Below are 17,151 nucleotides of genomic sequence, written 5' to 3' on the forward strand. Positions count from 1 at the left end.
CTCCGCTCTTTGCCGGAGCGTGCCACCGCTCAAATCGGCTTTCAGAAATTAATCCCTGCATTACGGAGGGAGGGAAGTAAACAAGCGGAGGACAGGAGACCGGGGGGGGGGGACAGAGGTGCCTTAGGTAGAAAGCCTGTGTTTCTCCAGAGAGAAGGAGGAACGTGAAGGCCGTGTGTGTTTCTACGTGTGTGTGTTTGTGTGTGTGTGTGTGTGTATGGAGAGGAAGGATAAAGGGAAAGGGGGGATCGAGAGGTGACCTGGGGGAGGTGAGGGGAGGAAATGAAGCAGCACGAGCTCGTCCTCTCCTCCGGGACTTTCCTGGGAAGAAAAGCATCACAGCCTTTTTTCTGCTGCATGATCTCAAAGCCACCCCCCCCCCCCCCCCCCTCCTCTCTCACTCTCATCTGTCCAGCTTATTACTGGCTTTGTCTTCCTCGGCTTCATTCAGCCACTTCTTCCCCCCGATGGCAAAGAGTCATTGTGTGTAAATCCTTCTTCCTGCTGCCTTCTCTGCTCCCCCCCTCCCAACCCCCTCTTCTGCTCTCTTTTTCCCGCTCCAGCTCTCCACTGAGAGGTGCTCGGATAAGGCCTCGGGTTCCGTCCGACCGAATCAGAACTTCCCGCTGAGCCCAGATTAAACTCTGAGTGACCGAACGGACAACGTCCCTCTGGTGGACTGCTGCAGAGCCTCCATCTTTCTTTTGGACGGATTTCAAGGCCTCCAAACTCTCTCAAGACTCCATATGTTCTCCATTCTCTCCCCTGTTTCTTTCGACCTCCAATTTGAACCTTCACAAGGACTCGAGTCAATTCCTGTCACATCCGGGTCATTCCTCGTTAGTGTTCTTTCCTCTGCTGCCTAATTAAGATTTATCCAGACTGTCAATCAGGTTCGATTCCTCCTCTTAACAACAATCTGTCTTTTAGTGTTAAATCCAAAGTCCCTGTCAGAGTGACACTGGGCCCAGTGGTCGACCTCCAGGTGAAGACGCTGGAGAGAAACAGGGATTTTTACAGTTGCATACTGCCACCTGGTGGTAAATGTGAAAACTATATTTATTCTAATACTTTAAACTTTTTAATGTAAAGACAACCTACAGATGTTTGGTATCAGAATAACTTAGTAAGTAACCCTAACCCTAACCCACCTCTAAACTGAACAGATCTAGATACATTTACCAAAGAAGACACTATTTAAATCATCAGGAAGCAGAACTCAGTCCAAACAGATATTTTATTGAAGCTTTCAAAGAAATGTCATATTTAAGTGCATTTAATGAATCTAGATTAAGCTCTGTTTCAAGAAGGCAGAATGAGGATCTCAGATTTGATAGTAAAGTTGTTGCTCGTTATTTATAATTAAACCTTCTTCATCCCCTGTTTTTCTCAATATTTTATTTAATTCTAAACTTTTTTACTGCATTTTTTATTTCACTCTTCTCATCATCTAACCAATTACATTCCTCTAGTTAGTTCTTATTTCTACAAACTAATCATCACTAATACACATCTCCCTCACTGTGTGAACCGTCGTGCTCCTCCTCCTCACTCCTTCCAGCTGAGACCCAGGGTCTCGGCGATGAAGGAGAAGACGTGCGTCTCCTCCAGGATGGCCTTGGCCGTGGGTTTGCCCGCCCCGTGCCCGCTGTGGGTGTCCACCCGGACCATCAGGGGCTGGCGCTGCACGGGGCTGCGGCCCACGCCGTGCTGCAGGGCCGCACAGTACTTCAGCGTGTGCAGGGGCACCACGCGGTCATCGTGATCCGCCGTCAGCAGCAGCACAGCAGGGTAGGGGGGGCCAGGGTAAGGTGATGGAGGGAGATTATGAAGAGGGGAGTACCTGAAGAGCAGGGTGAGGGGGGGGGGGGGGGACAAGATGGATTCTTTATTCATCCACACCTCTAATTCTCTTTCTCTTCTGTAGCGGACATGTTGTGCTGGTGTGAGTTTCGTACTTGATGAGCCACTTGAACTGCTCCGGGTCGTCAGCACAGCCGTAGTCGGTGGTCCAGGCGTGGCCGATGGTGAACTTGTGGAACTTCAGCATGTCCATCACCCCGACTTCTGCCACAGCACAGCCGAACAGCTCGGGGCGCTGGTTCACACACGCAGCTGTGCACGTGTTTGAAATATGTGAAGATTTAATTGTTTTCTTTTATGAACACAGACACACTGTCCTAACTTGACACTCTGATAGTACAGAGATGTGGTCAAGCTCTGTTTAACCCTTTAAATCATTTGCACTACACTGTCACTTCTTCTTGTAGCCCATATTAGAAAAGCAGTGACAATATATTGAGAGAAAGGGAGAATGTAAAATTTCACATGCTGTTACTTGCTCTAGCCAGTAGGGGGAGGTGCCAGCCATCTACCTAACCTACTCTGTGTTGAGGTTTTTTTTACCTGTCTACATCCTGTCCACCATTTTCCCGCTCAAGCTAGAAGCATACTCTCTGCTTTGCTCAGATCGTAATCCGAACTTCTGTGTAGATGTGTGAACCCTGTGACCTGTTGAAAGGTGCAGGGATTCTTACCATTCAACGGTGAGTAGTACGACATCCGTAGCTGCTGATTAAGTTGAGAATCATAGTAGATCGCGGAGTGAAAAAAGTCTGCTAGCCGCTAAGCTAACGGCTATAATATAAAATGCACTCTCATTGGCTAATAGCGTTAGCGGAAAAAAAGTCCTTTAGCTGCTAAGCTAATGGCTATAATATAAAATGCAACTGTCGTTGGCTAATAGTGTTAGCATATAAGATCTGGGAAATAGTTGTGAGCTAACCGCAATTATTTCGCCTGTTTATAGGACCTGTTTATAGGAAACAACGATCTACAAACTTGACATTTAAGACTTGACTTACAGACTTTGAATTTACTTTTAATGTGCACACTTTTCTTGTTTAAGCTTTATACTTAAGTTTAAGTATAAGTTAATTTAAAGAAATTGTGTTGTGTTAATCTCATTATTGATTCTCAAGTCCAGGGCTCCTATATTTGTATATATTTATATATTGCTCATAGTTCTTATATCATACAATACCTGTTGATACTGTACTATTCCATATATATTTCTTACTGTACATATCTTATTTATTTACATTCCACTTTAAATATGCACAATACTCTGCACTCTACTGCCTTTTTTTGCACTTCTGGTTAACTGCATTTTGTTGTTTAAGTACTTGTACTGTGCAAAGACAATATAGTTGAATCTAATCTAATCCAAAAAATAGCATATATATAAATATATATAGTTTTTTTTTTCACATTTGAGCCTTTATCGATTCATCAATGTATACATTTACTGCAGTGTTCCAAAAATCTTATGTCCTACAAGGAAGCTTTTAATATTGCAGCAACAAGAGTGTCTTGAGTTTCTGATGTTAATTTTAACCCTTTTTCTTCAAACAAAAATCATTAATATTATTATTATTGTGTGTTGTTCACAGTCTAACGTATTAAACTGCATAGAAGCGGCTGAGCTGTTAAACCAGAAAGTAGCTGAGGTATAAATATTACAGGACAGGGTTTCCCCCACATGACTTTACAGTTTCTGCAGCTCTCTCTCTCTGTCTCAGGCTTTATTACTGGATTCCCCATTAAATATAAATAGATCACACACATACACACACACACACACACCAGCTGGTCCTGTACTCACCCACCAGCAGCCCTCCGTTAGAGGCCCCGTTGATGGCGATGCGACTGGCGCTGGTGAACTTCTCCTGGATCAGATACTCGGCTGCCCACTGGAAGTCGTCGAAGCAGTTCTGTTTGTTCCCTAAACTTCCAGCTGCAAACACACAGGAAAACACAACCTGGAGTTAAATGTTCACATTTAAGGATTTCTACAGATGAGATAGGATAAAACTTTAAGGGTAACAGAACGTGTCTAAAAAAGCTTTACTTCCTGTCGGGTATTTTCAGGGTTTGATTAAATCAGTTGTTCAGAAATTCACGTCTGAGCCTGACCTTTGACCTGTTGGTCCACGGTCATCGTCTGTTACTGAGAACGTGACAGAACGTGACAGATCCCATGTTACAGTATCTGACACCAGATGGCGCCATTTGTCTCCAGGTGAATGGTCCATGTTCAAAGCTGCTTGAGTCGGAGGGAGTGTTAAATCCAAGCAGGAAATAACGAGGATGATATCATATCCAAGTCGGCAACACGACCGTTCCCACAGGACAAAACACTCCCAGGACAATGGGCCACTTTGTATCATCAGCAAAAACCACAGACGTAACTCTGGGACAGGACGACTCTTCATTTGTAAAGACTTGCAAAACTCCATTGACGTTCTCTGGCTTGTTGGTTGGTCCATGTGTGTGGATGGAGATCCACTCTGACCTTATTCCTGGCTGGCTTTAGTCACCTCCACCCCGGCCTGGCTCCTCTCAGACTTGACCTTTGCAGCACCATTGGTGTTAATGCACTGAGGCCGAATCCCTTCAATTCGGCTGAAGTGAATTTGCAGACCCAAGATTCTTCCCATGATGCCCCTGGACACTGCAGGCGACAGCATCAGCATGACGGCCGGTTCCAGGAAAACATTGCAGGAGCTCGTCAGCATGATGTACGTCCTCCACTCCACACTTGTCTTCAACGCAAACCCCACGATGTGCGAGGCGTTGTAGGGCGTGTGGCACACCACAAACACAGTGAGGGTGGAGAGCGTGACTGTCAGGACTCGCCTCTTCCCCATGAGGGGCAGATTGGAGCGCCACACAAGAGTAACGCAGTTGAAGTTGTCATAGCAAGATAAGGAGTCATCCCTGACGGAGACAAAGTGGGCAACCCCTTCGGCCACCAGTGCAATTTTGACCACAGAGTCCGCTTGTTTCGACCAGGTAAGGTCATCCGTGATGAACACTTCAAGGAATTTGAAGTCGGAGACTCTCTTCACTACAGTTCCGTCGATGTGTATGGGATCATGACACTCCGCCCTGAAGGAGCAGACCTCCACCAACATCCTCACCTGGGAAACAGAGGGAAAGATGGTGGAGCAGATGGAGTCTCCTGCCTCAGTTCTGTTGAAGCGCCACATTGACTTAATCCCCTTGACTCAACATGTGGAGTCTGCAAAGGCCTGAGAGAAGGAGCTTGACAAGAAGCTCAGAGAGAGAACAGATGAGTCAGTCGGAGGACTTTAGGCGTTGGCTGTAGGTTGGGATGAGCATAATGGAAGCGTGATCCAACTTCACAAAAGCGGGACGGGGGAGGGGTTTATAGCTGTTCCGTATTTGCGAGTAACAATGGTCAAGAATCTGGTCAATCCCCGGGTGGGAAAGTTAATATGTTGATGATATTTCGGCCCTGTTGAAAACACCAACAACAATAGAGACTGCTTCAGGGTGAGCATCCTCAAGTCCATCAATAACTACAGATCGACTGTATGAACGACAGTGCAGTGTGTAGAAAAACAACAAAATAAACATAAAGCTGCGTAGTGCATGCGGAGCCATTGTCAGTGCGACCTTTCTCTACGGCGCACCAGTCTGCACAGCCACCTGCAGGTGGTCAGTTTGGGACAAGGCGTTTTCCACCAAAGTTTCCTGTACTTTCTTCAAGTTCCACCAGACATATTAGGGGTAGAACAGTTTTGCTGTGAGTTAATTTAGACCCTGGTTCCTGCAGAGGTTTCTGGTTCCCAGGGAAATTCCCTGTGGTGGAAACGCAGCTTAACTCAACACTCATCCATCTCACTCCTCAGTGTTCGTACCTTTGTGCCAGGTGAGGCCGTACTCCCCCCCCCCTCTGATGTTGGCCACCGCCAGAATCCCCCCCAGGTGTCTCACATACAGAAGGTAAGCAGAACTGAAAGAAGCATAATTCACAGAAGGTCAGAATTTTTTTAAACAAGTACAGGAAAAATTTATAATCATATAAAATTAGATAAATGAAAAAGATTTTGAATGGATCTGTTGAACTTACTTGTAGTGAGGTTGAATGGAAGCTTCGAATCCTCCGTAACCATAAAGGAAAACAGGATGAGTTCCATCTTTCTTCAGGCCCTTGGCGTGAACCAGGAACATGGGGATCTTGGTTCCATCTTTACTGGGATAAAACACCTGAAAATAGAATCAGAATCACAGCTTTCACAAAATGTTGGAATTATATTTGTGTAATCTCGTATTTGTCTATTGCTCTAGTTTGAACTGAAGCTGGAGAAGAACCTGTGTGGTCTGAAAATCCTCCTGCTTGATGCCTTTCACCTCCACCTCCCTGAACACTGTGGGCTCCGGGCTGGCCTCACTCAGGTCACAGTGGTAAATGATCCCTGGGAACCACAGGGTACAGAGGTCAGAAGTGGGTTTACGCACTTGGATCAGTGTATTTTTAATCATCGATTGTTGATATAAGATATTATATAACCTGCAGTGACAGTTATATGGGTCATTTTATGCATTTAACTTTTTGCTCATATTTACTGTTATATCATAAAGGCACTGGGAATAGTCAAAAGATACAGCAACACAGCACATGCACCAATAGGTTTTCTGAAACAATGAGTCAATCAATGGTTTTTATATTATATTTTCTATATCTTTTATTTATGATTGAAGATAATACACTGAATATATTTGGATTTTTTTTGTGTACATTTTAACACTTTTGGGTATTTTCTTAATCTTTTCTGACATTTTATGGAAAAAGAAGCTTTAACAAAATGCACTTACGTAAATTGTGTGGGTTTTATTGAGACCATTTGATATAATTAGGGAATTTGTGCTTTTTTGCTTAAAAATAAAGATCAATAGTCATTTTAAAATAATTAGGACTTTACCAAAAGATAAGTATAGATTCAGATTTTGCAGCATCACATTAACATATTGTTTTGCTGAAGGACAGAGTCACCTGGCGAAGTGAAGGAGGTGAACTTGTAGAAGAATTCCGAGTGCTTCTTCTTGCAGCTCACTCCGGCCACTGTGCCCACGTCCAGCGGCAGATCCCGGACCAGCCGAGCCGAGGACAACTCGTACACCTGCAGGATGTCCTTCACGTCGTGGAGGTAGTTGACCAGCAGGTGGTGCTGGTTCACACAGGAGACGAAGCCTGCAGAGGGACACAGAGAGGAAGTGGTGTTGGAGTGCCAATGACGGAGTTTGTTTGTTGTTCTTTGATAAATAGACAGACAGATAGATGGATGGATGGATAGTTAGATGGATAGTTAGATGGATAGATAGATGTACTGATAGGTAGGTAGGTAGATAGGTAGGTAGGTAGATAGATAGATAGATAGATAGATAGATAGATAGGTAGATAGACAGACAGACAGACAGACAGACAGACAGACAGACAGACAGACAGACAGACAGATAGATGTACAGATAGGTAGGTAGATAGATAGATAGATAGATAAACAGTTTGGTGAATTTAGATGCAACTGTGCAGCACAGAGTCAATGCAGGTGCAGACTGGGGATCCTGAAGTAATCAGAAACAGCCAGCAGGGGGCAGACTAACACGCTGTCAGTATGATGACTATTGGTCAGTAGATGGCAGTGGTGCTACAGACACTGCCTTCTCTTGGTGACTGTTTCAAATAACACTATAAACAATATAACACTATGAAACATTTAAAAAAATTTAAATGTTGCACTACTTTTCAAATTCTAATGATTTTCAACAATTGCAATGTCTTCCATAAAAACTTAATTTATATTATTGCCAATTGTCAAATTTTTTTTCTGTTAAACACAGCACTAATGAACAGACAAAAAAACACATGGTATTTCTACACATATATAATATATTAGTACGTATTATGGTCTTTATAGCATTTATTATAGTTATATGTCTAGTTTATCGATGCAGTGTTTTTCCACTCATTCTAGTAATTTTCCAACATTTCTACTGACGTGTGTGTGCGTCTGTGCATGTAAACATGGATTTTCAAGGCTGTATGTTTCTTTGCTCTCTGGAGACAGTTACCGTCATCTGAATGAATCACACCAAAAAAAAAGTGCTTATGAGCCGAATATCACTTTCTGTAGAGTTCCCTTTGACGAACGTCTACTACCACAGACTCAGAACTTCCCAGTTACTGTGGTCAGACTGTTATTAAAGCATTAGCAACAGAAATTCAGCGAAAGGGTGTTTTGTAAGAGTTAAAGGGCTGAATTGTGGAACTGCGATTCCTTGTGTATGCCCTCTACGTGTTTGAAAGTTTTCACACGCTCAAGCACATGGCCACACACATCGTGAAATTCCCCTGTAACTTATATTATATAGGAGGACTTCATCTTTTAAAAACTCCGCTGAGTCTCACCCAGGACATCCTTGTCGTGCTGTGGCAGGAGGATTGTCCAGTGCTGCCTGTCTGGTTTCTGGATGTCTATGTTCATGAGACAGTATCGAGGAGAATCCAGGTTGGAGCGGAAAGTGAAAACGGTTCCCTCGTTGGTCACATAAGAAAACTGGGCCTCGAAGTTGTCCACGAGTTTCACCCACGGCAGCAGCCCTGGAGGAGCGAGGAAGAAAATCACACAAACTCAGTTCTAAAAGATCCATCGTGTGATTTTGTCTCTATTTACAAAAACATATTTTCACAGAACTCTTGCACAGAGCGTTTCCAGATGACTGCTTGTGTAAGACAATGTATTTTACACCAGAAAATAGAATTTTGAAATCCCGTCTGGTGGAGTAATAAGAGGTTATGTCACTGGCATTAGCATGAATTCCTGTTATGCTGATGCAGCACAGTTATTTGGTGCTGCAGAGATGTAAAGTTATCTAAACGCCGGCAGGGGTTTGATACTGGGAACTAATTGCACAGAATTTAATTAAATCAGGTCCGGCAGGCACAACCTACCTCTAGTGACAGTTGCAAATCGTGGGAATGCACCACTCATCTGAAAGTACCTTGTGGTAAGAGGACTTCTGCCTACTGCAGACGGTAAAATCCCACTAGACGTTTTGACGGTGCTATTTCTCCTGGGAACAGGTCAATGTGTTTGTGAGAGACATGGATTGTAGACGTTCCTTTTCACTAACCCAGTAAGTTGTCAACCAGCAAACTGGGTCACTTCAGCTGATGCATGATTGTGTAAAATCAAATCACCATCATTTTACCGCAGTACAGAACAAAAAAGCTGAAGCAGAACCTCAAGTTTCTTAAAGGTCAAGTGAGCCAACATTTCAAGTTGTGTTTGTGGAACGTGTTGTGGCTCAGGTCACACAACACGTGAGGTGGGATACAGAATAACTGACCTGTGATGCCCCCGGGAAGCTGCTGCAGGTCACAGTACCACAGCTGGTTCACCGGCTCGCAGCCTTCAGTGATGGACAGGACGGCGTATCTGCCATCGTCTGATACCTGGTAGGAGGAAGTGAAGAGCACCTATGTGAATGTGGTCGTTGCTGTAACAAGTTTTAAACTGATTATAGGTCCGTCAGATGCGTTCTTCCCAATCAGGGAACCAAATCTTTTTGAAACCACAAAGAAATGAGCGACAACTTGGCTCCTGCCTCTCTAGGGGGCACGATAGACCGAAAGTAGTCAAATTATCCCAAATACAACATGTACCATCTTTTTACCCGATGACATTATCTTGAGAGAATGCAATAGCATGCGCTATAGAAGTGCTGCCATGACAAATAGTCGACCAATCATGGGTGAGAGTGTGAGTGGCCAATCCTGACGTTCGATATATACAGTCTATGCTTCAGACTTACGGTTACTGAGCTGTGCCACTTTGGATTCTCAGGGAACTCTGCCACCAAGACGTCCTCTGACTGCTTGGTGCCGATGACGTGGTAGTAAAGCTTCTGATTGATGTTGCTGGTGGTTTCGGTGCCTTCAGCCAAAACACAGGGCGGGGTATACGTCTTGAATGAATGCTTTATGCAACAGACATTTGCACTGAATTGTCGTAGCGGTGCTTGTGTGCACGGCCGTCTCTTCCTCACCGTCTGCTTTGCCATCGTGACCCAGGTAGCAGTTGTAAAAGACGCCCTTGGCATCGTGAGTCCAGGCCAGGCAGCTGAATTTCACCCTCTCCAGCACGTCGGGCAGCTTGCTGAGGTCATCGGCCCTCATGAAACTCACCGTCACCCAGTCCGAGCCGCTGCTGCTTAAACCGTACGCAAAGTATTCACACTCCTCCGACAGGCGGCCCACTGGGCGGAGAGAGAGAGGGGCGAGAGAACAGAAGGAAGTCGTTAGCTTTCTGTAAAACTCTTCTTTATTTACCTGGAGTGGGTTTGGTCTAAACAGGAGTTGCTCTGCAGTCGGTCTCACTCTTCAGGGCCACCGTGCCGTCTTCAGAGAGTTTATTCGGGTCAAAGAAGACGGTGGCAGGTGCGTCCAGGGAGTCCTGCACGTACAGCACGTCCTGGTTCTGGAGGCCTTTGTTATGAAAGTAGAAGTACCTGAGTGTAAAAGAGGAAATAAAATGTAGTCGTTTGTTTTGTTTAGCCTGTGCGATGTCTGCACGTCAAATATCCACCCGTACCTCTTCCCTCTTTTGTAAGGGCAGCTGAATTTGGGGTAGTCGTAGAGCTCGGTGAGGCGCTGGTGGAACCGAGGCCGGACAGCGCACTGCTCCAGGTACGGCATCGTCAGTTTGTTCTGCTCCTCCACAAAGGCCTGAGATACCAGGGACGAGGACCGGGTGAGATTTGAAGTATTTTGGTTAAAGGTTCAGGGTGTAGAATTTAGTGACATCTGGTGGGGAAGTTGCATAATGCAGCTGAATACCCCTCACCCCCACCCTCCCCTTCCACACATGATTGACACAATAATAAAATAAAAGTTCCCTTTTATTATCTAGCAAATCTTATCTCAATGCCAGGGACAGAGTTTAAACTCCTGAGTAAATAAAAGCATAAAAAGTAAAAGCAGGTTGACTGCAGGTGAGATAAAACACTCCTCAGGTTTCACAAGCACAACAGAATCTATCGTTATGGATTGTTGTGAACATAATTCTAAATACTTATACTTGAAAACACATATGCAACCTAAGTTAACGTGAAATATAAACATAAAACTTTCCCTGGAAAGTCCCTGGAGCTCTAACACACGATATCATAAGGTGGTATAAGTTGAGGCATGACACGTTTCCTGCAGGAGCTCCTCCCACACCAGAGCGTACCATTGTCTCTGCGCTGTCAGGGTCTTCCAGCCAAGCGTAGGGGTCACAGATCTTAGTTCCATGGTATTCATCAACCTATTAATCAGAGGTTAATCAACTTGTTAGAAATAACTCTACTTCCTTCGTTGGAACTGACACTTAAGCTTGTTAAACTGCCAAGTGTTTGATTGGCAAGTCTGTTCTGTGCAATGTCCTTAATTCTAAAATGTGCAGATAAGATTTGTTGGCATGTTTTCTGGGCACATGGATGTGGAGAAACTAGAATAGTTTTCTGCAGAATTTCTCCAAAACCACAGAAAAGACTTCCATGGAATCCTGCAGAAGGCTTGGACAGGAGCCAACGAGGAACATGGACCAACGGGTAGATCTAGTTACATAACGATTAACAAACTAACACTTGACAACAAGCAAGCAAGTAGTTAACAAAAAATAAATTCTCATTTTGATACATTTCCCTTTGTTGTGTGTCCTAATTTTTTTAAATAGTAAGTTGAATTGGTTATAATTGGGGTTTGGACTTTTGTCGTTTGCTTGGGGAAACTAAATTGTTATGTATATTTGTGCACTATTGTCAAACATATTAAAGGGTTAAACTGTTGAGAAATCAAATTGCAGGTTATTTAATAATAATAAAATCATCCTTAGTGGTTTAAACATCCTCTAAATTCAACTCAATGCCTTTTCGTACCTCTGACTTCACAGTTCACAATGAAATCAAGATGTTCCAATGGAACAGATAGATATGTGACTTATAAATAATAATACAATATTACAAGACAGTAAGGACATTATTCATGCTTCAGATATGTAATTGTAAAGTGGTGGTTTTTAGGAAAAAGAACACAGTACATGAACTTGTCATTTTAGAGCTGAAGCAGTCGAAAGAGGTGAATGAGCTTCACACAGATGCGGTTTCACCACAGCTGCACGAGAAATGCAACACACTGAACTTTTGAAGAACTTGTTCACATGTTAAGTTTAAACTTTTGTTTTTGTTTCCTTCAGTCTCCCTTTTGCTTCTCCACTCCGCCTCAACCCTCATGACTCCCCCCCTCTCCCCCCCACCTCTCTCTTCCTGCTCCTGTGAGCACTGCACCAACAAGCCCCCCCCCCCCCCCCCCCCCCACGAGGAGACAGAAACCCGCAACACGATCACACACTGACCTTCTCCTCATCTCTGCGGACGGACGGATACTTTAAAGCCATTTTCCTGAAAACAAATCAGACTGTGTCACTTCTCAGTTTGATTCTTTATTCTGAAGCTCTGGACGACGCGACGCAACGGAGCCGCGAAGTGAAAGTGAAAGCAACACACACACACACACACACACACGCACACACACGCACGCACGTACGCAGACACACGCTCAACAGTGGCGTTTTGTTCTGCACACAGGAAATGATGTGGCACCTACGCGCACAGCGGCCAGTGTACGTGTCCTCGCGCCCATACGTGCACCAGAAGTCGTTTTTGCACAACTTGAAACATCCCGGCATTAAAACATGACACCTGACAACACAGAGTACGTGTCCAATCGTGCGTAACCTCGACCTCCACTGAACCATCGCCTCTTATGAATCCCAGAATCCACCCTGAAAGAGGATGAAGAGAGTAAGTGAAGAAGCGAGGGGACTTTCTGTGTTGATGAACCTGCAGACGTGTGGAAGCACAGTGCTGCACCAGGGCGACGGTGGGCTCTATAAGTGTGTGTGTGGGTGTGTGTGTGTGTTCTCTTTGCATCCCTCAACCAATATGACAATTGCTCGGTTGTATTGTTATGCATATAGTATGAGTGCACTTCTTTTCATTGTGCTTTTGGAGGTGTTTGTGTTATGAATCATGGCTGCGTGGGGTTCCAATTCCTCCTGAATTCAGTCGCACCACAAATATCAGTGTCCTGCATTTGCCTAATATCTTTCATCAAGATCCATGAATTATCCTCTAGGAAATGTTGGAAATGTTAAAGAAACATTTTAGTGATTTGCACATTTGTCTGAGTTCATGCGGAAATGGAATCTGTTCTTTCTTGGCCTGTGTCTGTAACTTTCATTATTGGAAACCTGATAAAAAGATTAATCATTTCATCTCCATGCTATCGACACATGATCATGTAAAACAGAGATAATAAGTTTATCAGTTAAGCTTTGGACCCGGATGTTTTTATTGATCATCTAAATAGTTGATAAGTTTAAGTGTGTTGATCAATCAGCCATCAAACGTTCACACAAAGGTTTCACTTTTCATTCCTCAGTAAAAACAGAAGCAGTTTCAAAGTGATTTGATGGTTTTCACTTTGGTTTTCTCCCCGTGCTGCAGCACTTCTGACAGTAAATGAACTTACTATGAGCACTGCAGTCATGTGATAATATCCACTCAGGCCTTGCATGTGTAAGCAGCACATTGTGTTGCACTGAAGTTGCATCGTACACCTTCATTCAACAGGTTAACACAACATCGGCAATCGGACAATGACATTGCATGAATCCTCTTTCATTGACATCAGTACATGCAAGACAAGGAATTTCTGTGAAACCCCCTGAAATGAGTGGGTTTTTTGTGGCTGCAGATGAATTATACTTCATGCACGGACCTGAGGCACCGGTCCTCTCGGTGTAATGTGGTGCAGACACACTCCCAGAGAGAGAGAAAGAAGAAAAACAGAGTTTCAGACGTGTAATCTGTCTAATCCACAAAGCTGTGAAAACGACTGGGGAGCAAAAGGGGGAGGAAAGGAGGGAAAGATGGGAGGACAGGGAGTTGGAAAGACAGCTAATTTCCAACTAATTTAGCTAAGGTGATTAAGTGAGACCGGCTTGATGAGAAAATAAGCTGTTAGAAGGCCTCTGACCTTGTTTCAGTGTATTTACCTCTGAGCGCTCACACTTCACATGAGGCACGAGACAGAAACAAGAAGTATAAACAAACAAAGAAGTTTTGTGTTTGAATTAAAAAGTAAGAAAATACAAGAAAGAATCGGCCCGCTTTACTCTTGCTTTATTATAATTGTGCTGAGTTGTTAAAAACTTAATTAGTTATTAAAAGAAACAAACCCCTGAATTAAAACTACACCCGCAAAACATTTGACTTGTTCTGCAAAATCGTTCATTCAAAACTACCTTATCTTTCCAAAAAAAAAACAACACATCACTACAATAAATACTAGACATTACCCTCGGGGCATAGCAGGAAAAAAATACTTTATTAACCTGTAAAAATAATGTTTGAAAGTGGTTTTAAAAATACTGATAGTATCACATATATGTGGTAAAGATATCCACCTCATAACATGATCAATACTGATTAAATTATTTATGACGTGAGTAGAGCTTTCTTCTCTTCTGAAGGTGAAGCTACAGTTGCATGTTAATAAACTTGCACATTATCTTTCTTATGTTCTAGAATAACCCAGGAACACTGATTCTAAAAGGACAACCCTTGGTTTTACAGTAGTCCACTGAACTCAGGGATGAGTCACGGCTGTGGTGATTACTTAACCACTGTCCGGCAACAAGTTCTGTAATTGGCAGTAAAGTCTGCGGCGGATCCCTAATCTTTGGGGTTGGTGGGGATGAAAGTGGACCAGGCCACGCCACAGACAGATGGGCTGGTGTGGAGCAGATCTTATTTTGGGGCCCCAGACGTCCTGAGCCTTCGCTGAGCCAGCGGCCCGACTGTAGGCCGGCTCCACGGCTTTGGCCCGGGCCCTGCGTGGCGTGCTGTGCAGATGGGCCCTAATTGGCTGGAGTGGGACCCAGGTAGTTTGCCAATCTGTGAAGACGGAGAGATTAGATTAGATATGTCAGATTACGGCAGAGCAGAGTCAGACGGTTTTCAGTGACCGCAGAGAAGCTCCAGACTCACCCACTGAGAGAGAGAGAGGGGGAGGAGGAGGAGGAGAGTAAAAGAGTGGAGAGGTTAGGAGAGGAAGAGGGGGAGAGGAGAGGGGGCAGGCACTGAGCTGTTAAAGGAAAAGAGATGGGGTGTTGAAACAGTGTGAATTTGAGGAAAGCAGGAAAATGAAAGAAAATGTAATGAGTTATATAAACCATAGAATTAAGAAGTTTGAAAATAAATGGGACATCTCATATTTGAAAGTTATTTCAATCTACTGAGTCATTAGTTTTATTACTTAATTCATGATGATCAAAAATACACATTTACCATTGTAAATTAAAAAAGGTAAAAACATTTAAATAAAATACCCGTGTATGTAAACACACATATAAACACATATATAACCACACACACACACCCAAGTGAACAACATAACCCCCCCCCCCCCACCCGCGCGCCACCCGGGCCCCCCGCTCCCGAACAGATGGCGCCGCCACTGAAACAGATAATCCGTTATTGTTCTGGATATTTTGATTATGGTCATTTTACAAAATCATACACAAATCACCACGTAACCTCGGCCTGATCCTGGAGTTACCGCTGCTCTGAAGCTAATATGGTGGACTCGGGGCCCGGAGCCGTATTGTAATATAACTGAGAGTGCTATTCCATCAGCTCCTCATTATAGAAATTGACGATGTAGAGATTTGTTCTGTGTAGAGAGCATAAAGAGCGGCTTTGAGGAGATTTGAAGAAGGTGTTTACAAATCGCTGCTGATGATGATGCTTTCCAGATCTAATCCACGGAGGCACAAAATGTTTTTTCTATATTGTAGAATATATTCTTAATTCAAGGTATTATTGCCTATTTGTTGATTTTGTTTGATTGATATGATTCATTAATTTCCCTGGTACAATTGTTCTTTTTTTAAATTATCATCGTAATCTCAGTAAAAGAAAGATATTTGAATATAAAATTATATTTATATCTGTTTTTCTAAAATGGATAAACTCCACCATTAATGATAATTAAAATAAAAAACACAGTGCGACCTTAATTTTAGAAATAATCGATAAAGGCCGTAGGGGTGGTTGCAGCCTGATGCCAAGTATTGATCTGTGGTTAATGTTTTTGTTCTGCGCCGCGCATGAAGTCCCCGGGACAATAAAAGACCAGTGAGATTAAGACAATTAGGGAGTTGATTGTTATCCAAAAGACGAGGAGAAGAAGAAGAAGAAGCAGATTAAATGAGGAGATTTGGGTCAAAGTGGTGGTAATGTCCAGAGGAGGAGGAGGGGCTGGGGGAAAGAGGAGGGTGAAGAAAAGGTTGGAAGAGGAGGAGGAGGGAGGATTGGGGTCAGAGAAACTGATCGCTGTTGTTACGGGAGGTGGCCGGGGCCCGGTGAAGAGAGTGATGGAGGGAGGGCCTGATTCCTGGCAGGTTTGGATTAACCCACAGAGTGAGGTGGGGTGGAGGTGAGGTGGAGGTGAGGTGTCACCTTACCGTACTTCACCTGATTTCCACACCGGGCACGCCTGTCTGGGGATTTTCCTGATCTGTCTAGACTTCTGAATCAGCAGTGGGTGCTGTGGTGTTTGTCTTTTCTGCCTTCTCTCTCTCTCTCTCTCTCTCTCTCTCTCTCTCTCTCTCTCTCTCTCTCTCTCTCTCTCTCTCTCCTCTCTCCCGCATCCCCCCCCCCTCCTTTATTCTCCTGGCCAGCCTAATTAGCAGACATTTTTATTGATCCACTGGATTTGGTGGCTGCAATCCCCTTCTCTGTCTGCCAGACGGATCTGGGCTATCTCCTTAGCTGGTGGTCTGTGAGATTGGCGAAGAGGGGGGGTGTGTGGGTGGGTGGGGGGGGGGGGGTGGCGACACGCGGGCCCACCTGTTGACCACAAGCCAAAAGCGTGCAGACTTTCTTATGCCTATGTTCTCCCCCCATCACATCATCTTTAAGTCTCCCAGTAGCTCCTGCAGCCCCTCGGTATCCCCCTCACCCTGTTTCCTATTGGTCCCCATGTGATCGGGGCCTGCGAGCTGCTAATCGTGGGCAGGGGACGAGCGGAGTTAGCGATAATTGGTGTTTTAGGCTCGTAGACTCTCATTAGTACAGGAAGTGGGAGATAAACGCCCTGCGATAATGAAGTGGTATAGGGAAGGATTAAGGAAGCTTTATAAACTGCAAATTAGCCGCCACACACCAGCTAATAAA

General features: G+C 44.2%; 1 protein-coding gene across 1 annotated transcript; it reads right to left on the reverse strand.

Moving 5' to 3' along the window:
• Positions 1-1,218: 1,218 nt before the first annotated feature.
• Positions 1,219-12,416, reverse strand: LOC133972450 (prolyl endopeptidase-like). The gene is made up of 15 exons (XM_062409918.1): positions 12,264-12,416; positions 11,100-11,174; positions 10,461-10,594; positions 10,247-10,377; positions 9,916-10,125; positions 9,682-9,803; positions 9,217-9,322; positions 8,276-8,467; positions 6,863-7,060; positions 6,181-6,284; positions 5,939-6,075; positions 5,727-5,821; positions 3,665-3,796; positions 1,959-2,115; positions 1,219-1,843 (listed from the first exon to the last, which is right to left on the reverse strand). The coding sequence occupies exons 1-15, from the start codon at positions 12,303-12,305 to the stop codon at positions 1,549-1,551; spliced, it is 2,130 nt and encodes a 709-aa protein (XP_062265902.1). The 5' UTR covers positions 12,306-12,416; the 3' UTR covers positions 1,219-1,548.
• Positions 12,417-17,151: the final 4,735 nt, after the last annotated feature.

The sequence above is a fragment of the Platichthys flesus genome, chromosome 17 (genome assembly GCF_949316205.1).
Source record: "Platichthys flesus chromosome 17, fPlaFle2.1, whole genome shotgun sequence".
Classification (NCBI taxonomy): domain Eukaryota; kingdom Metazoa; phylum Chordata; class Actinopteri; order Pleuronectiformes; family Pleuronectidae; genus Platichthys; species Platichthys flesus.